Source organism: Rattus norvegicus, chromosome 18, assembly GCF_036323735.1.
Source record: "Rattus norvegicus strain BN/NHsdMcwi chromosome 18, GRCr8, whole genome shotgun sequence".
Classification (NCBI taxonomy): Eukaryota; Metazoa; Chordata; class Mammalia; order Rodentia; family Muridae; genus Rattus; species Rattus norvegicus.
Window position 1 is genome coordinate 58,367,950 of NC_086036.1, and position 26,747 is coordinate 58,394,696.

At 40.7% G+C, this 26,747-nt stretch overlaps 2 protein-coding genes across 2 annotated transcripts in view; one reads left to right on the forward strand and one right to left on the reverse strand.

Moving 5' to 3' along the window:
• Positions 1–26,747, reverse strand: part of Spink13 (serine peptidase inhibitor Kazal type 13) — a 141,424-nt gene that overhangs the window by 32,804 nt on the left and 81,873 nt on the right. The window lies entirely within an intron of this gene.
• Positions 2,893–13,902, forward strand: Spink10 (serine peptidase inhibitor, Kazal type 10). Its single transcript, XM_002728560.5, has 7 exons — positions 2,893–2,956; positions 3,768–3,805; positions 5,239–5,354; positions 9,688–9,764; positions 10,648–10,685; positions 12,661–12,776; positions 13,869–13,902. Exons 1-7 carry the CDS (start codon positions 2,893–2,895, stop codon positions 13,900–13,902), a joined length of 483 nt encoding a protein of 160 aa, XP_002728606.3.

Consider the following 26,747-nt stretch of genomic DNA (forward strand, 5'->3'; position numbering starts at 1 on the left):
CGTGGGTTGAGGTGTGTTCTGTTCCTGTGTGTCGTAATGCTGAATTCTATACCCAAAGGTCTAGCTAGACCTATGAGTGACTTCTCTTGTTTACAAGGTTTTGTTGTGCTAACCTTGGCCCTTGATTTAAAACTATTGGTTAAATAAAATTAGCTACAGCCAATTACTGGAAGGATTAGAGGTGGATGGGTTTGGAGTTACCTGGTTAGAGGACAGCAAGAGATGAAACAGGAAGAACAAGAGGAAAGAAGCCACCGTGAGGGGAGATGGACAATGAGTGTGGCCAGGAGAAACAGTATCTAGGATGCACCACTGAGAAAGTAACCAGCCCAGCAGTTAGAAGAGTAGATTAGGGGCTACCCCCCAGTAATTATCAAAGATAAATAAAATAACCACAGTCTGAGTCTCATTTACTTTTGAGATAGCTGGAGATCAGCTTGTACTACACAAGTGGGTTCCAGTGACTGAATTTGGGTCATCAGACTTCGTGCTCTTTAGCTTCTGCCTCTTGAAGACTAAAAGGTTCTATATTAAGCAATGTGTGATAAATAGACCCCTTGTCTGAGAAAGGATGAAATATCTCAACAGGGCATATGATAGTAGTGTGTGATATCCATAGGTATCCTTATCAGATGGATGTATTTTATACCTGCTCCTAGATTATTAAGCATATTAATAAGTTTATTGTTCAAAGGTGTCAATTTTTGCTTTTTGCTCTTGTACATCTACTGAAATGATAATGTATATATTTAATTATACTGATAAAATACCAGTCTTCGAATGGTGTGATAAATGCACCCAAGTCTTGTAGAGCAGTTTGTATGTTGCTGGTTTCTACTTGCTTCTGTTTTTGTGATTTTTTTCTATGCAAATGATACAGATTGTTACTTTTCCTTGTAAACAACCTTTTCAGCTTAGCATCAAGAAATTCTGATTTTAGAATAGTTTGATAAAGATTCCATCATTTATCTTTAAGGTTTATTACTCTTTTAAGTAATTTAATTTTTGAGAAAATATATCTCTATAGTTCCCAGCCCTCTTTCTCCTCCAATCTTACTATAGCCCCACCCCTCCATCCTGAATTCATATTTCTCCTTTAATTATTATTGTTACAGACCCTGTATATTTTGTTGTTACTATTGAACTTTTTTTTTTTTTTTTTTTTTTTTTTTTTTTTTTTTTTGGAGCTGGGGACTGAACCCAGGGCCTTGCGCTTGCTAGGCAAGCGCTCTACCACTGAGCTAAATCCCCAACCCTGTTGTTACTATTGAAATCAGAGGTGAAGCCAGCTGTATTTGTTACTCTTACTCTGACAAAATACTATGACAAAGAAAGCATATGGTAAGAAGAAGGGTTTATTTGGGCTTATGGTTCGCCAGGGTTGAGAGACATAATGACAGGGACAGTATGGCAGAGGACAAGAGATGCTTCATCTGGAGCCGGAAGCTAAGAGCTGAGAGCTCACATCTCATACAGCAAGCACAACGCAGAGAGAACAACCTGCGTTTGGTAGGAGTCTCTTACCTCTCACAGCCCACGTCAGTGACTTTCTTCCTATTTCCTCTGGGGTTTGTGACAATAACTCTTTTCTCCCACTGCTCAGTACTCTCAGCCACTGCTCCCTTTTCCTGGACAATCTCAGGAAAGTTCGTAAGGCTGTTTCTCATTTCAAACAACTAGCTCTTGGCACTATTGCCTGTATGTACTGTCTTTCTATTCTGTTTCAGTAACTTCCATGTTTCCATGTGCATCATTACTATCCTTTCTCCCACAAGATTTACACTCACTCTTCTCACGTGCCAGTGCCCAATACAGCAGGTCACCTTCTAGATTTCAGAACTTTATTCTATCTTTCTCTGGGCTTGCGTACTCTGAATCTCCTGGGAAGTATGTTTTAGCTATATGTCGAAAGACATTTAGTTTGGCAGCCATTTCACAGGATTTTGTCATTCAAATTATGATGTGTCCTTTAGCTCATCCATTCTTTAGCAGACAATAAAGCAGTAGTAATGATCACGAATCACTATTTTCCTGAATTTCCATACCTGACTGCACTCAGTACCTCACCGTGAATATATATATATATTCACAGTAGTGACTGTGGAGTGTTACATCCATAGGTTTTTAACATTTCTCTAGAAAAATCCCAATATATATTTAGTTTATAAAACTATTAAGGACATAGAGCCTTATTAAATTCAAACATTGGCTCTCCCTTTTCCTGCTCAATTCTCTAGAATAAACCAAGTATCCACATTCCTTATCTATGTTAGGATCAATGACTGCACTCATATTTCTAGGTACAGGAGATCCTGTAGTAGAATACCTCCTGCTGAGAGATGATCTATTGAGAAGTACTTGGTAGGCACCTCTTATGACCTATTTTATGGCCTCTGGGGAACGAACAAAATACCTCTGTGTCTTGCCTGCCCCGGGCCACCATTTATCCTTATCAAGTTCCTCACTCAAATATCAAGAAACGAGAGTTCCCTTGAAGACTATAGTTAAAGAAGAGTGAACAAGAGAGCCAGAGGTCTCCAGAGGTCTGTCCCTGAGTCCACCGTCTTTCTGCATAAGGTAGATGAGGTGTAGCATTAGGAAGACGGCTACAGTGCAAAGCACTGCTGTCAGTATTGTAGAGAAAGACAGCCCCAGTACCCAGCATCACCAGAGGGAGACAGCAGCCGGGTGCTGCACTCACAGTATTGCTTCAAAGGAAGATAGATAGGCTCATACACATCCTTGACGTCAGAATTGTCTTAGCTACTCTCTTGGTAATAACGGTTCCAATTGTTCAAAGAAATCCCGGTTCAACTGATCATGTCTATTCTTAATGCAGCCAGGTTCCTTGTAATGAACTTTTTGGATGGTTTCTCCTACAGATTTGCTCAAATGAATTTATCCTCGCTATGGTCCAAAGCCGTTTTCATCAATGTGGCCATTGCTTTGTACTCCGGTAAGTTTTCCGTCTTGGGTAGAATTCCTGGTGTCTTTTTGTAGCAAGATGGGAGCTGAACTTTCAGTTGTTTTATGGCCTTCTCAATCCTTAAATCGGTGAAATAAGAAAAAGCAGCTTCTGAACAACCTGTCAAAAGGTACCTTACTTATTTTGTATGGTACAGAAAGAGACATGAAATGGTGCTAAGCCACACACAGTGGAATTTAAAATGGTGCCCATTGCTAAGTCTAGGCTCTTTTGACTAATTTTCATAGTTGGTAGTTTGAAGATATTTTATGGTTATTAAATCCAAAGTACAGGAAGAAATGCTCTTTTCTAGGTCTGGAACGCTTCAACATTCTGAATTGTTACACACTTTTAGCTCCAGTCCTGAAATCAAAGACATGTGTAAGGAAGAGACTCTTTCTGGACACTGACATTTTTTAATCATTTATACTTCATAGTATTGACAAATGTCCCGGTAGAAGAGCGCAATGTTTTGAAGTAACTTTTGGCTCAGCGCTTTCTTCTATTCTAATTAGGTATCTGTACTCTAAATCTTTTAAAAGGTAGTGTCATCACAGAGATTACTGACGAATTCAGTAGAAGTTATTGAAAACGATATATAATTTTTCAAGAGATCATTTGCCTGTTTAGTATTAACTGGTTTTGTTAAATATATAGATATGTTGGAGAGTTTTATTTTTGTTACTGGTACAGAATCCTCCTCTTGTTGGAGGCAGTCCTTTGAGTAGATTGCTGAAGTTAAGTTTCTGCCACCATTGTATTTGCGACGTGCTTATTTTTAAAATTGTTTTCGTTGCTGTAGAAACTGCCTTCACAAACCTATCAGCACACAAACTTCAAGTAAGTCACTAGTTTGTTTGGAATTTGAAATACAACTTTAAATGCTTGTCAATTTAGAATCTCAGTAAGATTGCCTACAGTATACAAGGATTTAAAAAATGAAAATATGTGCTTCTGTGAATATCATTATACCAAGGCCAACCAACACAATCTACTAGGAAGCCTAAAACCACATTGGTATGATTTAGGGATGATCTCTGTGGTAATGTACATAGGAAAGATATTGGCAATTATTAGTTTTTATTTTTACAATACTGAGATACAAAAAACATACTTAAAAGTAAAATTACTCATCCTAACAAAGAGAAAGTAGTATACCACTTATTAATTTTAGGAGAATGAGTAGTAATGAAAAGTGTGTGTGTGTGTCATATAATGGTAGAAAATGTAATATAAATAATACATACTATACTATATCATTATGATTGGAAATACACTGTGCCTCTTTATGTCATTTTAAATGTCAGCACGCATAATGATCACCAAGGTTACATAAAAGCAAATATTATAAAAGCACATATTGAATTCCCCCAGTACAAACTATTCTCAAGATTTCTAAAACTACACGAAATATCTAAATGGAGAGAGAGAGAGAGAGAGAGAGAGAGAGAGAGAGAGAGAGAGAGAGAGAGTCATTAATTGGTGGAGATTTGAAGAGGACAGAATAGTGAGCAGTGCATTCCGCTTCAAGCTTTGGTCACTGCGGTGGGAGTGAGGAAGAGCTGCCCTGGGAAGGGAAGGCTGTTAGCGTAGGGGAATGAGAGCTGCATTGTTAAAGCACAGGGAAGAAGCTACAGCCCCCCCCACACACACTGGTAATTAAAAAAAGAAGAGAGCAAGCACTGAAAACAATTGTCTAGTGAATGTGAGACAGGGAACTGGTTCACGAAGTATCACCTTCAGGAAGGCTCTGTATTTAAGTGGAAATTCTACAACAGAGTTGACAACGTAAAGAACATCAGTGGACTTCATGTCTCTGACCCTTTATAGAAATGTCCACTTAGACGCTCTATGATCCAGATAATAAGTGCAAGTAGTTCCTCTCAATAACTGTAGTATATGACCATAAGCAAATATAATTCAAGATGAAATACAGAACAACAACGGCTTTATACAGCTCATCAAATTTATGTGCACTTACCTGACACCAGTTTTTTAAAATTTCTGTTCAACTATTTTTTTTTTTTTAGAATTTGAGTAGTCTGTGTTCTTTAAAAGCTCATAATACTGCCAAGAAAACACAGCTCCTTGCATGTTGTTTTAAAAGTACTGAGAATGATTTGTTACTGCATAGGTGTGTAGGTATTTGATTTTTAATCCTAAATACACATTATGTTATCACACGTTGAACATACATATATGCCGTATTTTAAGACTATTGCAATCAAATGTTCACTATTAAATAATTTCTATTGCCTTTCTCTGTTTTACAGATAGACTGTAAACCATATCTGAATTTCATCGACAAGTGTACCAAAGAGTATTATCCTATGTGTGCAACTAATGGACAAACTTATTGCAATAAATGTATTTTCTGCAATGCACTGAAGTAAGAATGCGATAGTGAATATTTATTTTTCTAGTTATAAGTAAGGCAATATTACACAGTGATATAAAAACTCATATTGATGGTAATCTAGACACATGGACTGTAGCAAAGACAGCTATGATAGTTTATAAAAGCTGAGGGAATATACTTCAGGCTCTTTTTAAGAGTCTTACCGTGAACTGTCAGGTTGCTCTGTGTTAACTGTTCTGCAAAAGTGTGAACTGACTCCTGTAACTCAGTGAATTGCGGGTTGCTATTACAGAGCAGCAGCCCCGAGGAGGTGATTCTGAGACTGTAATATTAAACAGCATGACTCCGAAATGCGGCAAGGGTCCGCCTTGCAGCTTCTAGCTACAGGCAAAACAGCTGATCGGGAATCAGACTGAATGTTGAGCTTTAAAATCCACCGTGGACCATCAGCCAGTTAATGCTAAAAAGAAATGCGTGGAATGTCACTTTGTCTCTGGAAATTATACTGTCTTTCTAACCTCCCTGAGAGCACAGGCACTCCCAACTGACCTCTTGTCCCTGTCCCTGTCTCTGTCTCTGTCTCTGTCTCTCCTTTAGTCTGAAAGACTTTGGTGTCTGAAGGCTCGCCAGCCTTCTTTAGTCCTCATTCCCTTACGTGGCTTTCTAATCTTATAAAATAGTTGCCCATTGGTTCTGAAATGGTACGGGCTTCTTGGAAGAGCTGCTATTATCTATAGCTCTTCTTTGATGGATCTGACGTGAGTTTTCACTGAGAAGGTTGGAAATGCCAAAGACACCCACAGTGGGGAAAGGGCATACAAGGAGCTAAGAAGCAAATGGACACGGCTGCTTTAAGACCAAAGCATAATCTCTCCAGCATGTTCAAAGTCAAAATCCTCTCCTTTAAGTATGTAAGCATATAAACTATCCAGAAAGTATGATTAATTTTTAATGTTTTTTTTTCTTTCGATTCTACAGGAAAAGTGATGTTTCCTTCTCATTTGCTCATTATGGTAAATGCTGACATTTTCTGGAGCTAAACATTCAAGTGGCTGTAGTTACAATATGTTTCTGCGGTGAATTCTACCATTAGAGTCTCTTGATCAAAGTCTCTCATTCATAGAAGAGCAGATGAATCACACTGTGTGACGGAAGATTAAATACTGTGCATTTAAGGTTACTCTCAGCAATGAGAAACTATAATTTCAGAATGTCTATTGTCAATGTCCAGTAATAAAATGATGGTTTGAAATCTCAGTATTTGGACAAGGTGTGGTCCTTCTACCTACGATCCTAGCACTTAGGAAGCTGGGGCTAGAGGATTGAGGTGAGTGTGAACTTGGGCTACAGAGCAAGTTGATCACAAACAACAAAACCCTTATCTTAATGTTGTGTTCCATAATGTAAGCCCCCACTCATTGTAAAGCTCCGAGTATCTAAATATTTTGCTCAATAAAATATTAAACAGTGTTATTAAATGTATTAGAGTCCTTTTTTAAATTTGAGTAGGTAATGGTTTCAGAAATATTTCAGTCCCTGTGATCTGAGATATTTCCCAAAGTTATCCAAATATCATATTACATGAGAAATTTTTAAACAAATTAGATATGTTAGGTTCTATTTGCTCTCAAGTTTCCATACATTCAGAGAAGGGTTTTGAGCAGTTGAAAGTCTAAGAGGCTGCTTGGGTTAGTGTTCTCATGGGCCTTGGGGAATCATGATGATATCAGACATAATTTCAATCTCAGTCAAGGTAGAAAAGAAAGAAGCAAATAACATGAATTCACAGGCAAAAGAAATATTAATTAGTGAGGGAGGGAGAGTAGGAGGGAGGAAGGAAGAGAGGGAGGGAGAGAAAGAGAGAGGAAGGGAAAGAAAGAGGGGGGAGGAAGGAGAGAAGGAGCGAGGGAGGTTTAGAAATAGGTCCTTTATCTGAACGTTTATGTTGGTTGGAATCTGACAGTTTTCCACTTATCAACATAACTTTTTAAATATCAATAAAAGCAAGTCCTTCATATTTTAAGGCAGTTCTTCCTTGAATAAGATAAGGATCAGTGTCTGTTTGTCCTAGAGACACAATGGGGCTATGCCGATCTGCATGGTTTCTTCCCTTGTATCAGAGTGGAGAATAATGAAAGATGTCATAGACTGCAAACAAAGTTGATCAGAGAGCTGTATAGTTAGTGACTGGTAGGTGACAGGAGAGTAGATAAGTGCCTGGAAATTGTCCGTTGTCCTTGTGAGGGTCTCTGTTTAAACCATTGACTTAGGCTTTAAACCTTAGGATATGTCTAAATTTGAAGCAGCTGCATATTCTAAGAGGCTTGGTAGATAGATGTTAACTCCATGTTTAAGAGACAGGAGAGTTAATCATATTTTATTCTTGACATTCTGGTAATAAGAATAGAAAATTTGATCCTTTATTCATTCTGTAAGACTTCTCTGGAGAATTTTTGTATACCTCAAATTAGTGGTTAAGATATAATGTAATGAACAAAACAAAAACAAACGGGAAAGTAGGCAGCCCCAACCATTCAACTGAAGATGATTACTTTGGAAAGGAGATCTGTCCTTCTACCAGTGGAGTGCATAGTTCATCAGGTGATTGAATGTTCAACTTTTAAGGGACCCAGAAAACAGATTTCTGATATAGCCACATCAACCATGGTTTCTATGAGAAACAAAACCGAGAGAAGGTATAGATTTATACATCAAGGCTGAAAATCCCACAATAGCCATGTGCATGCTGAGAAAGCCGGGGGCATTAGTGGCTGCTCAGTGCAAGATACATCAGTGACAGGGAGACCAAGGCTGCAGCGCCAATCCAAGCAGAATGTCTGTTCTCTACGAGAGTGACTCCATGCTGTTCTCTACGAGAGTGACTAAAGCAAGTCTTCGAAAGCAGTCAGATTCTCCTGGGGGGTCAATGACATGTTTGGGGGGGGCATCTGCCATAGGGGAGAATGCTGGTAAGTGCTACTCCTCCTCTTTTTTTCCACTCCATCAAGACCTTTAGCCCAGTGGATGATAGCGTTTACATTCAGGATGAATTTTAACCACTTAGTTCATTGACCTGTAAAAGGTTCTCCCAAAATCTCATCACAGACTTAACTTGAAGTGTGGTTTACTAACTCTCTAGGCATCCCTTTATTCAGTCAAATTGGCAGCCAGATCTAGATCTAGTCATCACAGCTGCCGTACCTTCTAACATTTAAACACAGCACAGCCTGGGTTTCTTACACAATCAATACATTTACTGTTTTGGTTGTGGAAATGGATATAGGTTAAAAAGTGTCCAATAGACACTTTGTCTATTCCTGGCTGTAAATTTGTGCTATGGGCTTGCAAATGTTCTGGTGTGACTCTGGTATGTACCTTAAAACAAAACACACAATAAAAATAACATTTCTGGTGAAGTTAGCCAGGCATTAGCATATTAGTTTTATTTTAGTATTCGATGTAATTTTTCTGACTAAACCACAAGGTAAAATTGTTGAGTCACAAGTCGCTAAATTTGTTTTTCTTGTTTTTATTCTCTTGTTCTTTCTTACCCAATAGTTTGAAATACTCCTCCCTCTCTCTCTCTGTCTCTCTGTCTCTGTCTCTGTCTCTGTCTCTGTCTCTCTCTCTCTGTGTGTGTGTGTGTGTGTGTGTGTGTGTGTGTGTGTGTGTGTGTTTGTGTGTGTGAATTGCCTTCTCATTCTCTTTACCTCTGGATAAATCAGGTCAAGCTGTTCCTAACTTTCTACTGAGAGAACCACGAAGAGCAAGTGAGGTGGATCTTGTGAGCTATTTTGCAGCCTCCAGAGGGAACACAGACTTCTGCTCTGATTGATCGGTGCTAGGCTTTTGATCTCGTTTCCTAACAAGGTTCTCAAAGACAAAGCAATCAGAACTGCAGCTGAGAGGAAGTGACTGAGAAAAGAAGGCAAGCCAAACTTTATCAATGTCTAGAGCTTTTGGTGTCTCAGTGTTCCAGAAAAGGGGCACAGAGACATCTGGAGACTGTCCAAGAGCTTAGGGTTGCTATAACAACTTTTCAAGGTCCTTCCTTAAAGAAGAATTATTTCTGAAAAACTGAAATCCCAATGTAGGCATTTCGTGAAGTGCAGCGAATGTCTTAGCTTAGCCAGCTGCTGGGAGAATAAATAACTCTTTATAGGTACAGCGAAGGCTCCGGGAGGACTCAGGACTTCTGCTGCCTGCGTCTTATTGATTCTGAAGATTAGCAAAAGAATAGAGGGAAGGTAGTGTTAGCCATAATTAAGCAACTGGGAAAGGAGTGCGTGTGGTACCTTCTTGGTCTGTAAGAAATTTTCACTTAGAAACATGTTATAGAAGCTCTTAAATGATTGTTCCACAGACTTGATAAAATGCCTTCTTCTTCATTATGGATCAAAATAATTTTCATTCTGGCCTTGGTGGGTCTGTTTTATTATGGTAAGTAAAGCTTCTGCTATCCCCCTCCCAGGCATATAATACTGTAAGCACCCATTGAGTTCAGAGCTAGATGAAGCATCAAATGATGACAGGGAAAGCATTACGTTCTTTAGGACTTGGATTAATGATTCGTGTTTTACTCATGTCGTGTTTTGGAGAACTGGAGCATAGAAACTGAATTATATCAATAGTGGAAGCGGGGCACAACACCGTGTACCCAGAAAGCCAGTTACTGAAAATGTAAATCTTAAAAACAGTACTTTGGATTTTTATGTTGTTCTCATTGATCTTTGGTTAGAGATTTCCCTTCATCCCATTTTCCAGGATTTCAGTGCTGTTGAACGTAATGTATGAGATACACACATACAGCGTCTTCCAGATCTGGTGTTCCTTGACATTATCATTTGTGATTTGTCAGCGAGGTCTGTCTCAAGCTGAGGTCTGTGCTTGGAGAGAAAAATACATTGTTCTTCCACTAACAAATCCCAAATTCAGAATAAGTAAAGGGACTGTGAAAGATTAGACCTAAGATACTAAATCTTAGTTATTCAATGCTAGTGAGTGCTTCTGCACGTCTTTTAGACAAGGCAAACTAAGTGACTTTGCTACAAGGCATTGCTCCTTTACACCGTTTCACACCGAAAGGAAAACTATGGTATCTTTAAAAGGAGAGTTTTAGAAATTAGCAAACGACAAGGAACATTTCCAGATTTGAAATCTCTCTACCAATGCAGTACTCCATTACTTCCTCAACTCCTTACCTAGAAGGTCACGAATAAGCAGTCTTCACAGGCTACCCTCGCGGAGTACTGTGAGCAGTTCACACTGTAGACTGTGTTTCCCCGTTTGAATTCTTAACTTTCCTTCTGTCCCCTGGTTTCAGAAACTACGTTTACATTTTCCAAACAAGTCCGTCATAAGGTGAGTTAACACTGATTAATTTGGCAGCTTCGTAGGAGCCAGAGGTGTTGAGGACACCATGAGGACACGGTCGACAGCATCAACTAAGCGGGGCTCACAGGGGCTCACAGAGACTGAGGAGGCCATCGCTGAGCCTGTAAGGGCCTGCGCTAGGTCCTCTGCATGGGTATTATGGTTGTTAGCTTGGCGTTTTGTGGGACTCCTAACGGTGGGAGTGGCGTGTCTCTGACTTTTTTTTTTTTTTTTTTTTGGTTCTTTTTTTCGGAGCTGGGGACCGAACCCAGGGCCTTGCGCTTCCTAGGTAAGCGCTCTACCACTGAGCTAAATCCCCAGCCCCCGTGTCTCTGACTTTTGTATCTGCCCTTGGGACCTTTTCCTCCTCCTGGGTTTCCTTGCATGGCTTTGCTATGAAGACTTTTATACCCAGCCTTTTTGGTACTTGTTGTGCTGTGTTCAGTTGCTGTCCTCAGGGGGTTTCTCTTTTCTGAAGGGGAAATGGGGGAGGAGTGGATCCGGGGAAGAGGAAACTGGGGAACTGAGAGTACATGGAAGGGAAACTGCAAATATAATATTTTAATAAAAGAACAAATAAATGGTAAACTTCTATTTTATAGGTAATTTTTAATGTCAAATACCAACAGGACATCTATCTATAATAGAACAAACCTGGAAAACATTAAAACCAAACAACTGCACACATGTCATTGTCATTACGTGAAGGTCAAGAGTATCTTGCAGAGGTTGGAGAGATGACTCAGAGGTTAAGAGCATTTACTACCACTCTTGCAGACAAACCACATTTGGTGCCCAGCATCCACGTGACAGCTTAAAACTATCTGTAACTCTAGTTGCAGGGGATTAACTACCTTTTCTCACCTCCATGGGCTCTTGCACATCTGAGATACAACATATATGCCCAGGTACACACACATGCACATACATTCACACACACACATAAACAATAATAGTCTTGCCAGCACTGTACAAATATTTAGCATTATTCAAAATTTTCATTAATGGACTAAGTCCTTTTAATAGATATTAAAAAACCATTTAAAGTAGAATTGTTTGTTTTAGAAAGGAAGGAAGATTGAAAGTAATTGATTAATCTCTTTTTTTTAATTAATCTCTTTGTTCTTTTTTTTTTTTTTTTCGGAGCTGGGGTCCGAACCCAGGGCCTTACGCTTCCTAGGCAAGAGCTCTACCACTGAGCTAAATCCCCAACCCCTTTTATTAACCTCTTAAAGGGTGGATTAATCATGATTTTTTAAAAGTATCAACACACTATAATGTTACATAGATGTGAAGAACTGGAGTCTTATACAGCTGAATAGATAACAATTACAGAGAAGTTTGAAAGGCAAATTCATCAGGAAATATACACTATTGCCTATTTCTGTAAGTCTCCTTACCTCTATCTGCGTACAACCTTACACATCTATATAAACACTCACATATATGAGTGTTATGTGTCTGTCATGGATGGTTCAGAAAGACAAGAGACTGAAGGGTAAGTAATTAGATGGCTTTAAAAAAATCAGGTTTATTAAACATGTATCAATAGTACAACAAATTTGGTCTGGCAAGATTGCTCAGAGGATCAATGGACCTGCCACCAAGCCTGATGACCTGAGTTCAATCTCCAGGGCTTGTGTGGTAGAAAGACTCCTGCAAGTTGTTCTCTGACCCCACATGTGCATGAAAGAACACACACACACACACACACACACACACACACACACACACACACAGAGAGAGAGAGAGAGAGACATGCACACATGCCTGTGCACACATACGCACACATACAGCAAAGTAAATAGGTGTGATTAAATAGATATATCACATTTATGTTTGGGTACCTCGATGTTTATATTTAAACCTTAATATTGAACCATTCTGCTGGATGCCTTTACCCCCCCTGCCCCCAAAGATCAGTACATGATTAAACCTTATATCGTCTCTTTATGTCTGACAGCCAGACTGCGACAAGTACAAAGAATTCCCAAATAGGTGTACCAGAGAAATTAATCCAGTCTGTGGGACCAATGGACACACTTACGACAACGAGTGCATTTTCTGCAATGCGATGATGTAAGTGCGCATGACTCAAGGCTGGCTTTTCCTAGAAGGCCATGAAAACCCTTCTGATAACCCAGACATAGCATACATGGAGAGTAAGTAGTAAATGGTAACTTCGTTACTACTAAAGCCATAGAAACTCACTCGCACCTTTCCTTAATTGCTCATTTGTAAAACCTGCTAAATGTATCTTTAAATGAATTATTTAAATGAAAACCCTTCTGATAACCCAGACATAGCATACATGGAGAGTAAGTAGTAAATGGTAACTTCGTTACTACTAAAGCCATAGAAACTCACTCGCACCTTTCCTTAATTGCTCATTTGTAAAATCTGCTAAATGTATCTTTAAATGAATTATTATGAGCTGCTGGCAGCACAGTGGTAAACAAGATAATGTAATTCCAACTTTGGATGCTGAATAGTAAGGAACCTGCTGCGCAAGCAGAAAACTCAAGTAGAGAACTCAGGAATCCAGCACAGTTGAATCCAATACTAAGGAGCGAGGTCTCTCGTTGTCTGCTTTGTCTACTCAGATTGTTGACGGCTTTCTAATATTCCTGCCGGCCAGGGCAGTCTGGGAGCACTTCTACTCCCCCTCTTCCCTGCCCTACCATTCTGATCACATTCTCTCACTGCATGAGGAGTGTAGTGTGTAAAAAACTGCCTAATGAATGCTAATCAGTGTATACTTGTATTCTTTTTATTTTAATTCAGCTGCACCCCTACCTTATACCACATTTTCTCTCTCTCCAATGTTCCCTTCCATAAACATTTCTGCGTACTTAATCCTCAAAACATACAATGCTTCTATAGAACCACTAGGATGGTTTCTAGTCCAAAGCAGAACCAGCACTGGGCTTCTAGGAAAAAGCCATTGTCCCCAGATGAGTGATAGGACTTGTGAAAGGCGGGTAAGTGGTGAGAAGTAGCTGCTTGTGGGTAGAGGGAGACTCTCTGCATCAATACGTGTCAGCCCCTTCTCATGGTAAAGCAATGAGTACAACATGATTTACAAATTAGTGCACGTTAACTGGAAATGGTGGCTCAATTCTGTATTTTTTCCTTCTGATTTCTTTCCTTTTTCTTTTTTTTTTTTAACAGAACTTCTAAAGGAAAAATTGATTACTGGCATTAAGGTCCTTGCTGAGTCTTGCAGGGGTTACACAGTGTTCAGGGTCCTGGGCTTAGCCTTTTTCACGGTAGATCCTGCAATCAACTAGAATGTTCTCAATCAATGCTCAAACTTCCCACACAGCAAGTGAACCCTTTTGTGAGTCGTAAAGTGGAATACCGGATATTGAAAGAATTTCTTCAACCTGTGATTGAAGGGCTTTCCATTCAATCGTTTGATTATAATGTTAAAAGTTGCCGTCTTAATTTTTTTGTTTGATAAAATTCAGTGTGGTTTTTATAACTATAAATGTTTCATTCAATAAAATGTTACATAAATTTTATCTTAAGGTATCCTTTATCTTAGAAGCAGATGGTTAAGTCTTAGAGGCAGATGGTTAAGGTACGTGCACATTTTTAGTAATTATAATTTGTTGATGTAAAAAAAAACAAAAACAAAAAACAAAACACAGAGCTCTCACCTTGAAGGGACTAGGAGATATCTGGGGGGACATTTTGGGTAACTGTGAGCGCAGATTTAGATTACCCCGAAGTCTATGTTCCCACACGGAAGCAGCTTTATAAAGTTTTTAGTCTTAGAGAATGAAGAAAGTCATAAATCGAGGCAAGTTCGGAATACATTAGTGGGTACGTCAGAGAGGGGCCTACAGCAAGGTGGGAGACGCTTTTCCATAGCCCTTTGTGGTGGTTTGAATGCAAATGGCCTCGTAGGCTCATATGTTTGAATTATTGGTCCCTAATTGATAGAACATTGGAGGAAGGATTGGGAGCTGTGGCCTTGCTAGAGGAGGTGTGTCCCTTAGGGTGGGTTTTAAGATTTCAAAAGCCCACATCCTTCCATTCTCATTAGCTTCCTCCCCACCTCTGTCTTTTTCTCTCTCCCTAAATCCTGTGTATCAGATTAAGCTCGCAGATACTGCTCCACCACCATGTCTGCCTGCTGCAGGCTCCCCATCCCCCGTATTGGTCATGTACTCTTCCTCTGAAACTATAAGCAAGGCTCCAAGTTAAATGCTTCCTTTTACCTTGGACATGGTGTTTTGTCACTGCCACAGAAAGAGTAACTAAGAAAGCCTCAGATTCTGTCTAGTGACATTCTTAGTTTTTGTACTGGTGGAGGCTGGTAGTTGGTTAAGTTAGCAGACTTAGAAAGGGGTTCTCACATATACGTGGAAATTGAACAATGCTCTACTCAATGATAACCTAGTCAAGGAAGAAATAAAGAAAGAAATTAAAAACATTTTAGAATTTAATGAAAATGAAGGTACAACATACCCAAACTTATGGGACAAAATGAAAGCTGTGCTAAGAGGAAAACTCATAGCGCTGAGTGCCTGCAGAAAGAAACAGGAAAGAGCATATGTCAGCAGCTTGACAGCACACCTAAAAGCTCTAGAGCAAACAGAAGCAAATACACCCAGGAGGAGTAGAAGGCAGGAAATAATCAAACTCAGAGCTGAAATCAACCAAGTAGAAACAAAAAGGATCATAGAAAGAATCAACAGAACCAAAAGTTGGTTCTTTGAGAAAATCAACAAGATAGATAAACCCTTAGCCAGACTAACGAGAGGACCCAGAGAGTGTGTCCAAATTAACAAAATCAGAAATGAAAAGGGAGACATAACAACAGATTCAGAGGAAATTCAAAAATTCATCAGATCTTACTATAAAAACCTATATTCAACAAAATTTGAAAATCTTCAGGAAATGGACAATTTCCTAGACAGATACCAGGTACCGAAGTTAAATCAGGAACAGATAAACCAGTTAAACAACCCCATAACTCCTAAGGAAATAGAAGCAGTCATTAAAGGTCTCCCAACCAAAAGGAGCCCAGGTCCAGACGGGTTTAGTGCAGAATTCTATCAAACCTTCATAGAAGACCTCATACCAATATTATCCAAACTATTCCACAAAATTGAAACAGATGGAGCCCTACCGAATTCCTTCTATGAAGCCACAATTACTCTTATACCTAAACCACACAAAGACACAACAAAGAAAGAGAACTTCAGACCAATTTCCCTTATGAATATCGACGCAAAAATACTCAATAAAATTCTGGCAAACCGAATCCAAGAGCACATCAAAACAATCATCCACCATGATCAAGTAGGCTTCATCCCAGGCATGCAGGGATGGTTTAATATACGGAAAACCATCAACGTGATCCATTATATAAACAAACTGAAAGAACAGAACCACATGATCATTTCATTAGATGCTGAGAAAGCATTTGACAGAATTCAACACCCCTTCATGATAAAAGTCCTGGAAAGAATAGGAATTCAAGGCCCATACCTAAACATAGTAAAAGCCATATACAGCAAACCAGTTGCTAACATTAAACTAAATGGAGAGAAACTTGAAGCAATCCCACTAAAATCAGGGACTAGACAAGGCTGCCCATTCTCTCCCTACTTATTCAATATAGTTCTTGAAGTTCTAGCCAGAGCAATCAGACAACAAAAGGAGGTCAAGGGGATACAGATCGGAAAAGAAGAAGTCAAAATATCACTATTTGCAGATGATATGATAGTATATTTAAGTGATCCCAAAAGTTCCACCAGAGAACTACTAAAGCTGATAAACAACTTCAGCAAAGTGGCTGGGTATAAAATTAACTCAAATAAATCAGTAGCCTTCCTCTACACAAAAGAGAAACAAGCCGAGAAAGAAATTAGGGAAACGACACCCTTCATAATAGACCCAAATAATATAAAGTACCTCGGTGTGACTTTAACCAAGCAAGTAAAAGATCTGTACAATAAAAACTTCAAGACTCTGAAGAAAGAAATTGAAGAAGACCTCAGAAGATGGAAAGATCTCCCATGCTCACGGATTGGCAGGATTAATATAGTAAAAATGGCCATTTTACCAAAAGCAATCTACAGATTCAATGCAATCCCCATCAAAATACCAATCCAATTTTTCAAAGAGTTAGACAGAACAATTTGCAAATTCATCTGGAATAACAAAAAACCCAGGATAGCTAAAACTATCCTCAACAATAAAAGGACTTCAGGGGGAATCACTATCCCTGAACTCAAACAGTATTACAGAGCAATAGTGATAAAAACTGCATGGTATTGGTACAGAGACAGACAGATAGACCAGTGGAATAGAATTGAAGACCCAGAAATGAACCCACACACCTATGGTCACTTGATTTTTGACAAAGGAGCCAAAACCATCCAATGGAAAAAAGATAGCATTTTCAGCAAATGGTGCTGGTTCAACTGGAGGTCAACATGTAGAAGAATGCAGATTGATCCATGCTTATCACCCTGTACAAAGCTTAAGTCCAAGTGGATCAAGGACCTCCACATCAAACCAGACACAAACTAATAGAAGAAAAACTAGGGAAGCATCTGGAACACATGGGCACTGGAAAAAATTCCTGAACAAAACACCAATGGCTTATGCTCTAAGATCAAGAATCGACAAATGGGATCTCATAAAACTGCAAAGCTTCTGTAAGGCAAAGGACACTGTGGTTAGGACAAATCGGCAACCAACAGATTGGGAAAAGATCTTTACCAATCCTACAACAGACAGAGGCCTTATATCCAAAATATACAAAGAACTCAAGAAGTTAGACCGCAGGGAGACAAATAACCCTAGTAAAAAATGGGGTTCAGAGCTAAACAAAGAATTCACAGCTGAGGAATGCCGAATGGCTGAGAAACACCTAAAGAAATGTTCAACATCTTTAGTCATAAGGGAAATGCAAATCAAAACAACCCTGAGATTTCACCTCACACCAGTGAGAATGGCTAAGATCAAAAACTCAGGTGACAGCAGATGCTGGCGAGGATGGGGAGAAAGAGGAACACTCCTCCATTGTTGGTGGGATTGCAGACTGGTACAACTGTTCTGGAAATCAATCTGGAGGTTCCTCAGAAAATTGGACATTGAAATGCCTGAGGATCCAGCTATACCTCTCTTGGGCATATACCCACAAGATGCCCCAACATATAAAAAAGACACGTGCTCCACTATGTTCATCGCAGCCTTATTTATAATAGCCAGAAGCTGGAAAGAACCCAGATGCCCTTCAACAGAGGAATGGATACAGAAAATGTGGTACATCTACACAATGGAATATTACTCAGCTATCAAAAACAACGGCTTTATGAAATTCGTAGGCAAATGGTTGGAACTGGAAAATATCATCCTGAGTGAGCTAACCCAATCACAGAAAGACATACATGGTATTCACTCACTGATAAGTGGCTATTAGCCCAAATGCTTGAATTACCCTAGATGCCTAGAACAAATGAAACTCAAGACGGATGATCAAAATGTGAATGCTTCACTCCTTCTCTAAAAGGGGAACAAGAATACCCTTGGCAGGGAAGAGAGAGGCAAAGATTAAAACAGAGACTGAAGGAACACCCATTCAGAGCCTGCCCCACAGGTGGCCCATACATATACAGCCACCCAATTAGACAAGATGGATGAAGCAAAGAAGTGCAGGCAGACAGGAGCTGGATGTAGATCGCTCCTGAGAGACACAGCCAGAATACAGCAAATACAGAGGCGAATGCCAGCAGCAAACCACTGAACTGAGAATAGGACCCCCGTTGAAGGAATCAGAGAAAGAAATGGAAGAGCTTGAAGGGGCTCCAGACCCCATATGTACAACAATGCCAAGCAACCAGAGCTTCCAGGGACTAAGCCCCTACCTAAAGACTATACATGGACTGACCCTGGACTCTGACCCCATAGGTAGCAATGAATATCCTAGTAAGAGCACCAGTGGAAGGGGAAGCCCTGGGTCCTGCTAAGACTGAACCCCCAGTGAACTAGACTGTTGGGGGGAGGGCGGCAATGGGGGGAGGGTTGGGAGGGGAACACCCATCAGGAAGGGGAGGGGGGAGGGGGATGTTTGCCCGGAAACCAAAGAATTATTATTAAGTATTAAATAAATTTAAAAAAAAATTAGAGGTTTAAAACACACAATTCTTTGATCCATCTGGAATTTTGAGTTTATATGTGAAAACAAATATATTTTCATCTGTTGTGAAAAAAAAAAAAGAAAGGGGTTCTATCCACTAGTCACAATGCATTACTTCTGGAACAGAGGTGGGCAAGGAATGGATAGATATTCCGGAGACTACAGCTGGCCCAATATAAGGTAACTAGCCCCTGGACCTATAGGGGTTCAGTCTCTCCACACCACTGTTTCAGTCAGTTAATCAGTATTGTAGAAACAGTTCCCTTCCAGGAAATGTTGCTCACAAATTCAGGAAGCATTTTCACAGATGAATGAATAAAGCACAGTGTGAGTGTTCATCACAAGGGCAGACCGAGAACTTTCTTTATATCGAATCTGAGCAGCTAGTGAGATACCTGAAAACTTGAATTCTAGTAATACCACTTGGTGAGTTATAGTGAGAGCCTAGGAGTTGAGTAGATTCCTGATAGACAAACAGGCAGGGAAGGGAGGCTGTGCATACCATGCACTTGGACTATTCTCCTAAACATTTAAGGTAGCCATCTTCCTGATTCTCTTCCCTTTCCAAGGCAAAGACTTGGTGAGCTTTATCTCCAACTGGAAGAAACTTTGGAAGCCTTTCTTGAAGGTAGTTTCTGTGGTAAGAACCAATCAGCGGTCCCTTTCTTTGATTACCCAAGCTCCCCAACACACCCTATGGCAACCCAAATCAGCCAATTCTGAGGGATTAAAGGAACCCACTGCGTCACCAGACAAATAATGGAATTTTCAAAAACACTCAAACACCATCTTAGGTCCCGTCTCCACCTGGTGGAATATGCGTTTTCATGTGCTGTGCTGTACACTCATATTTCTGCTTTCATTAAAATCTGGCTAGGTGCTGAGAGCTTTCTTTTCCTGCCTTTTCAGTCTTTAAATCAGTAAAGAAAAAGGCTCTGTTTCTAGGCAATCTCACCATGACATGGTCAGTTTGGAGCCCATTCTGGGATGGATACAAGGTCAGTCCTTGCCAAGAGAAACCGAGGTTTTTGGAGAGTGCCCTTGCAAACTTCCAGGGCCTTCCAATACCTTGGAGTGTGGGGAAAGGAGGCGATGATGGGTGAATGCTAGGTTAATGTTTTTGTTTCTTCTCCCTGTGAAAAGCTAGCATTCCTTCTAGTTCTAATACCCGTGGAGTGCAAAAGAATTCCTTCAGATAGTCCCTGATGGCAGCCCAGTCCCCTGGGCTGAAATTGATGTCTTCTTGCAGTCAGTTCCCGAACTCTGGCTTCAAGGAGACTACATAAATTTACACCAAAGTCGATAGAATTTTACTCATCTAGCCTAGGAAATGTAATCTTTCTGGAGTATTTCAATATCCCTTCTCTATTTTTACCTCAGTAGTTTGAATCAAAATGAAAGGGATCACTAACGAGTGTGCTAAGAAAAGTTCTTTAAGCAAGTTAAAATGTTAGGTGGTGTTTATGTACTTTAATATCCCTACCCAAGACTTGTGAACACAGACCTCTGGATCATGCTGGGGTTCAATCACACTGGGAAACCTGACCCAGATGATAGAGGGAGGCACACCTCAGATCAAGGAGCAAGGGTTGGAGGGGCCAGAAAAGGCTTGCCTGCACCTAAAGGAGTGGGGGGGTGGTGGCAGCTCCTTTTCTCAGAAGGCTAGTGGGAGGTAACATTGCCTAACAGGACATTCGGTCCACATTCTTTAGGGACTCCTGGGAAGTTACTGTCAACTCTGAAACAGAGAACACTGACAAGTTCACAGAGCATGTGGCTAGGCATCCCTTCACTGGTATTAGGGCCTATACTTCTTCGAAATTCCAACATATACTGAAGACCAAATGAGATATCCAGGCTCGTGCATTGAACTACTAGATTCTCAGACTTTTAGTCAGGAAACAGCCATTGTTAGACTATCCAGACCACAAACTGTGATTCATTGTAATACATCATATCTGTCTATCTATCTATCTATCTATCTATCTATCTATCTATCTATCTATCTATATATCTTTCTTTATCTATCTCTATATTTATATATTCATTCTATCAGTTCTGTCCCTCTAGAGAATTCTAATAGGACATAAAATAACTAACTAATATATTGCATTAAAATGTTCATAGTTTCAATCCATTAAGAAGAGAAACACTTTTTTTTTGTTTAAAATTTGCATTATTGTGTGGTAGGGACAATCTCAATTCGTTCCAAGAGCCATTGTACTTTTAAGGTTTGTGATAATGTAGAAACAGACTTACTTCATGGATAAAGGTTACCATATGGACATGTTAAAATAGTTGTTAAGGTTATGCGTGATGTTAGTAAAATTTTAGATGTAGAAACATAAAATTCCAACTTAACCAACTTAAGCAAAAGAAAATATATCCCTTGTTCCACAAGGTTTCAAAAGAAGCAGGCAAACTGGCAGGCATGGTGCTTTTTAAACTTCAAAGCCTACGTCCCAGTGACACGCTGCCTCCAACAAGAACACACCTCCTAGTCCTTCCTAAATTGTCCACCAGTTGGAAACTAAACGTTCAAATATATGAGCCCACAGGGACTTTTATTATTCAAACCACTATATTCCTCTCTCTGATGTCCATAGACTTCTAGCCATATCATAATACAAAATTAATTTAGTCTGACTTCCAAAGTCCCTTTAGTCTTTCATAGTCTCAACAGTACTTAAAGTTCAAAGTCTCTTCTGTGACTGATAACATTTTCTTGAGCCACAATTCCTGTAAAATTCAAAGTGCAGCAACAAACAGCAGCCCAGAATATATGCTATTTTTGCAAAAGGGAGGAAAGGGGCAAGTACCACATAACTCTGACGTCTTCTAAACCAGCTTGGGGTCTCCAACATAATCCAGACTTCACCTCCCCAGCCTCCACTCCAGGACACCCCTGCCACACGCTGGGCCTCACTGCCTATCCTTGACTGTGGAGCGAGATTCCACAACCCCTTCTCTTCTTTGTCCTTCTTTCTTTATTATTGAATATACATTTTTTCCATACAATAGATTCCAAGTATGCTTCTGAATGAAAAAGGAACTAAAAAGAGGGGGACATGCTACTCCTAAAGCTTGGAGAAGATTTTCATTGTAGGTATAAGGAGACAGCAGGCAGAGGAAAGAGTCCAGGATGAACATGGCCTGCTGACTAAACGGGACCGTGAGAGGAGAGAGCAGGACAGAGAGCAAGAAGTGTAGCCTACCAAGAGGCAGCCCTGGCCAAGATGCTCAGAGACCAGCACAGCCCAAGTGGCTGAGTTATATAGGAATCACCCTGAAGTCTGCTCTGTCTGCGCCCCTAGGCTTGAACTTGGCCCATTGAATTCCTTTTCTTTGACAGGAGAGATACAATTAAGACCTGGAATCTTTCCCATGAAGGAAGATGTTTTGATTCCTAACTCAGAAAAAGAAAGTGGTTCTGGTTTCTCCTTAAAAAGGGGAGAGGAGGTCATTTGGCCTGTTATTAGCATCTTGCAGGCCTCAACCCTGTAAGACAAGGTTCTAGTCAGGACATCATGAGGTACAGGGTGCTCAGGGGGTCCATGGCAGCCACCAGAGCAAGAGCTGCAGCTTGAACAGTAGTGCCTTCCCCTCCTTCAGACATCAGACATTCCTTCAGTCACACAGTCGGTTAGACTGGGGACCCACTTCAGGCTGGTCTTGGGGTGCTTGGACAGTTTTTCTGTGGGAGAGTCCCTTACTGTGCTGCCTGGGAGGGAGACCGGAGATGGGAGCTCTGCTGGGTCCTAATGCCCTCCTTTTCCTGAGTCTCTAAGCCCTTCCTCTACTATAGGACCTTTCTTGAGTTCTTCGGACTCTTTGACTTATGCCTGTGGTCTGCCTTTGTTTCTGCTCCACCAAGACTGGCCACTTTAGCTTTCCCCCCCCCCCACTTTTCAGTTATAGACACATAGATAAACTCAGAAAAAAAGAGTAACGGATGCCGCCACTTTCTGACTCTGATCATAATACCTTTTGGGTCTCTTAATATTTTATAGTGGCATAAATGCCAGTTTTATCATAGCAACTCGGTTTCCAATGCATCTGACATACTGTATAATAGGGGGGTTGTGCCTGTATATGTGTATAGCACTGTTCTATATGAAGTGTGCATACATTTTGTGTTATTTTTTCCAGATTATACAAATCTTCCAGAAACTTTATTGATTTTCTTCCCATTCATTTATTTATTCACTTTACATCTTGATCGATGCCCTCCCCTTCTCCTGGTCTCTACCTCACACAGTCACTCTCCCAAATCCCTGCCCCTTTCTCCTCTTAGAGGATGGAGACCCCACTCCCCCCATGTCCTCCTCAACCTGGCAGATCAAGTCTCTGCAGAGTTAGGCACATCCTCTCCTTCTGAGGCCAGAAAAGGCAGCATAGTTAGGAGAACAGGATCCACAGGCAAGCAACAGATTTTTTTTTTGGTTCTTTTTTTCGGAGCTGGGGACCGAACCCAGGGCCTTGCGCTTCCTAGGCAAGCGCTCTACCACTGAGCTAAATCCCCAACCCCGGCAAGCAACAGATTTAGAGACAGCCCTCACTCCTGTCGTTGGGTGACCTGCATGATGACTGAACTGCACATCTGTTAATTACATGCAGAGGGGTGAGGGTGGTCTGGGTGGATCCCATGTATGCTCAATGGTTAGTGTTTCAGTCTCCGAGAGCTCCCAAGGGATCATGTCAGTCTGATGGTCTCTTTGTGGAGTTCCTATCCCTTCCTGGTCTCTCAATCCTTCCCTTAACTCTTCCATAAGATTCCTGAACTCAGTACAATGTTTGACTGGGGGTCTCTGCATCTGTTTCAGTCATCTGCTGGCTGGAGCCTCCCAGGGAACAGTTATACTAGATTCCTGTCTGTAAGCATAACAGAGTATCATTAATAGGGCCAGGGATTGGTGCTTGCCCATGGGATGGGTCTCAATTTGGAACAGCTATTGGTTGACTGTTCCCTCAGTTTCTGCTCCCTTTTTCCCCTGCATTTCTTGTAGACAGGACAGAAAAATACTGAGAAAGAAACCAGGGAAACAACACCCTTTACAATTGCCACAGATTATGCAAAATATCTTAGGAGTAACCCTAACCAAGCAAGTGAAAGACCCATATGACAACTTCAAGTCTCTGAAGAAAGAAACTGAAGAAGATCTCAGAAGACAGAAAGATATCCCAAGGTCATGGATTGGTAGGATTAACCTAGTGGAAATGGCCGATACTACTAAAAGGAATCTACAGATTCAATGCAATGCCCATCAAAATCCCAACACAATTCTTTACAGAACTTGAAAGATCAATTCTCAACTTCATATGAAAAACAAACAAAAAACAAGATACGTAAAAACAATCCTGTACAATAAAAGAACTCACCTCAGGCTGTACGATAGAGCAATGGTACTAAAACCTCCATTGTCTTGGTACACAGACAGGCAGGTTGATCAGTGAAATCCAATTGAAGACCCAGAAATAAACCCACACACCTACAGACACGAGATTATTGTCAAAGAAGCCAAAAACCATACGATGGGGGGGGGGGGGGACAAAGCATCTTCAACAAATGGCGCTGGTCTAACTGGATGTCTGCATGTAGAAGAATGCAAATAGATCTGTATCTATGACCCTGCACAAAACTCAAGTCCTAGAGGATCAAAGACCTCAACCTAAACCAGATACACTAAATCTAATAGAAGAGAAAGTCAGAACTAGCTTTTAAAGGCAAGCACAATGACACACACCTGTAAGCCCAGCACTCTGAGGACTGAAGACGATGTAAATTTGGGAAGAGTTTGGACTACATTGTCAAACAAACACTGCAGAGCAATAAAGCATATACATACATATATATACACACACATATATATATCACACACACACATATATGTGTGTGTATGTGTGTATGTATGTATGTATGTATGTATACAAGATTCATGGCCTAAAACTTATTAGAAGGACTGATTTCTTGGTATAAATTGCAAATATAATAAAAGTGTTGGAAAAGCATTATGCTACACTTACTGAGATTATATTTGTAGATTAGACAGCTATATAATTTAGCAGGAGAATTACAAAGTTTCCCCTTGTAGTGTAATTAAACCCAAAAAGATTTTAAGAAATATTTTTGTTTTTTTGTTTGTTTGTTTCTGTTTGTCATAGTTGCTCTCTATATGGAAATCGAGAGGAATATTCAAAGGAATTTTCCAGGAGGCTTTGTATAACCTCTGTAAGGTCACAGGTGCAAAAGGTGGAGCTTATCGAAGAGCGCCATCTGCTGGCAGGACTTTGTTTCACACTCAGTCTCATATCTGATAAGGGATTAAAATTAAGTCCAAATGGCAGAAAAAAGCATGGACGTAAGCAACAATTGCCTGTTACTTCCCTCTCTTTAAGTCCCTGTCTATTTTTAAGTCTCTGCTCATACAGTACGTTATGGATGTGGAAACTCTGAATGTAAGGATCGTAGGGATTGTGGGGGCGGGGGAGTAATGGTTAAGCAGTAACTCCCCATGGTAGGAAGGGCTTTGAAATCTGTATTTAGTATACACATTGGTGTTTAAAGAACTTATATAACACACTCCCGCTCCCTCTCCCGTTCTCTTTCCACCCCCGTACATGAGTGAATGCGTGCGTGTAATGATTTAAACCTAAAATTACTTTGAAAGAACATCTGAGAATCCCAGGAAAAGAAATGCTTCGTTTCAGTAGTATCCATGGGCAAATTTTTTGTTGTGGAAGCTCAGACGGTTAAGTAAAGTTATCTTCCTCTGTATCAAGTTAAATGAAAGCACAGGGCTATTATTATAATTGATTTGTTAAAGTAAAATATTTCTTGAAGCAATGATGTGAAAAGTTGCTAAAACTTTACTTGCCAGTGTAATGGAGCACATCTTTAATTCCAGCTCTCAGAGGGCAGAGACAGATGAATCTATGTGAGTTCAAGGCCAGCCTGGTCTACAGAGTGAGAGCCTATTTCTAAAAAACAGCAATAAGGAGAGAGAGAGACCCAACCGCCTGGTCAGGTGGGCACTCCTGAGGCTGCAGAGCGGAAGAGACCACCAACACTGCTCACCCCTGCCCACATCCCTGGCCCAAGAGGAAACTGTATAAGGCCTCTGGGCTCCCGTGGGGGAGGGCCCAGGAGCGGCAGGACCCCTGCCTGAGACACCGCCGGAACCTGAAGGAAACAGACTGGATAAACAGTTCTCTGCACCCAAATCCCGTGGGAGGGAGAGCTAAACCTTCAGAGAGGCAGACAAGCCTGGGAAACCAGAAGAGACTGCTCTCTGCACACACATCTCGGACGCCAGAGGAAAAAGCCAAAGACCATCTGGAACCCTGGTGCACTGAAGCTCCCGGAAGGGGCGGCACAGGTCTTCCTGGTTGCTGCCGCTGCAGAGAGCCCCTGGGCAGCACCCCACGAGCGAACTTGAGCCTCGGGACCACAGGTAAGACCAAATTTTCTGCTGCAAGAAAGCTGCCTGGTGAACTCAAGACACAGGCCCACAGGAACAGCTGAAGACCTGTAGAGAGAAAAAACTACACGCCCGAAAGCAGAACACTCTGTCCCCATAACTCACTGAAAGAGAGGAAAACAGGTCTACAGCACTCCTGACACACAGGCTTATAGGACAGTCTAGCTACTGTCAGAAATAGCAGAACAAAGTAACACTAGAGATAATCTGATGGCGAGAGGCAAGCGCAGGAACCCAAGCAACAGAAACCAAGACTACATGGCACCATCGGAGCCCAATTCTCCCATCAAAACAAACATGGAATATCCAAACACACCAGAAAAGCAAGATCTAGTTTCAAAATCATTTTTGATCATGATGCTGGAGGACTTCAAGAAAGACGTGAAGAACTCCCTTAGAGAACAAGTAGAA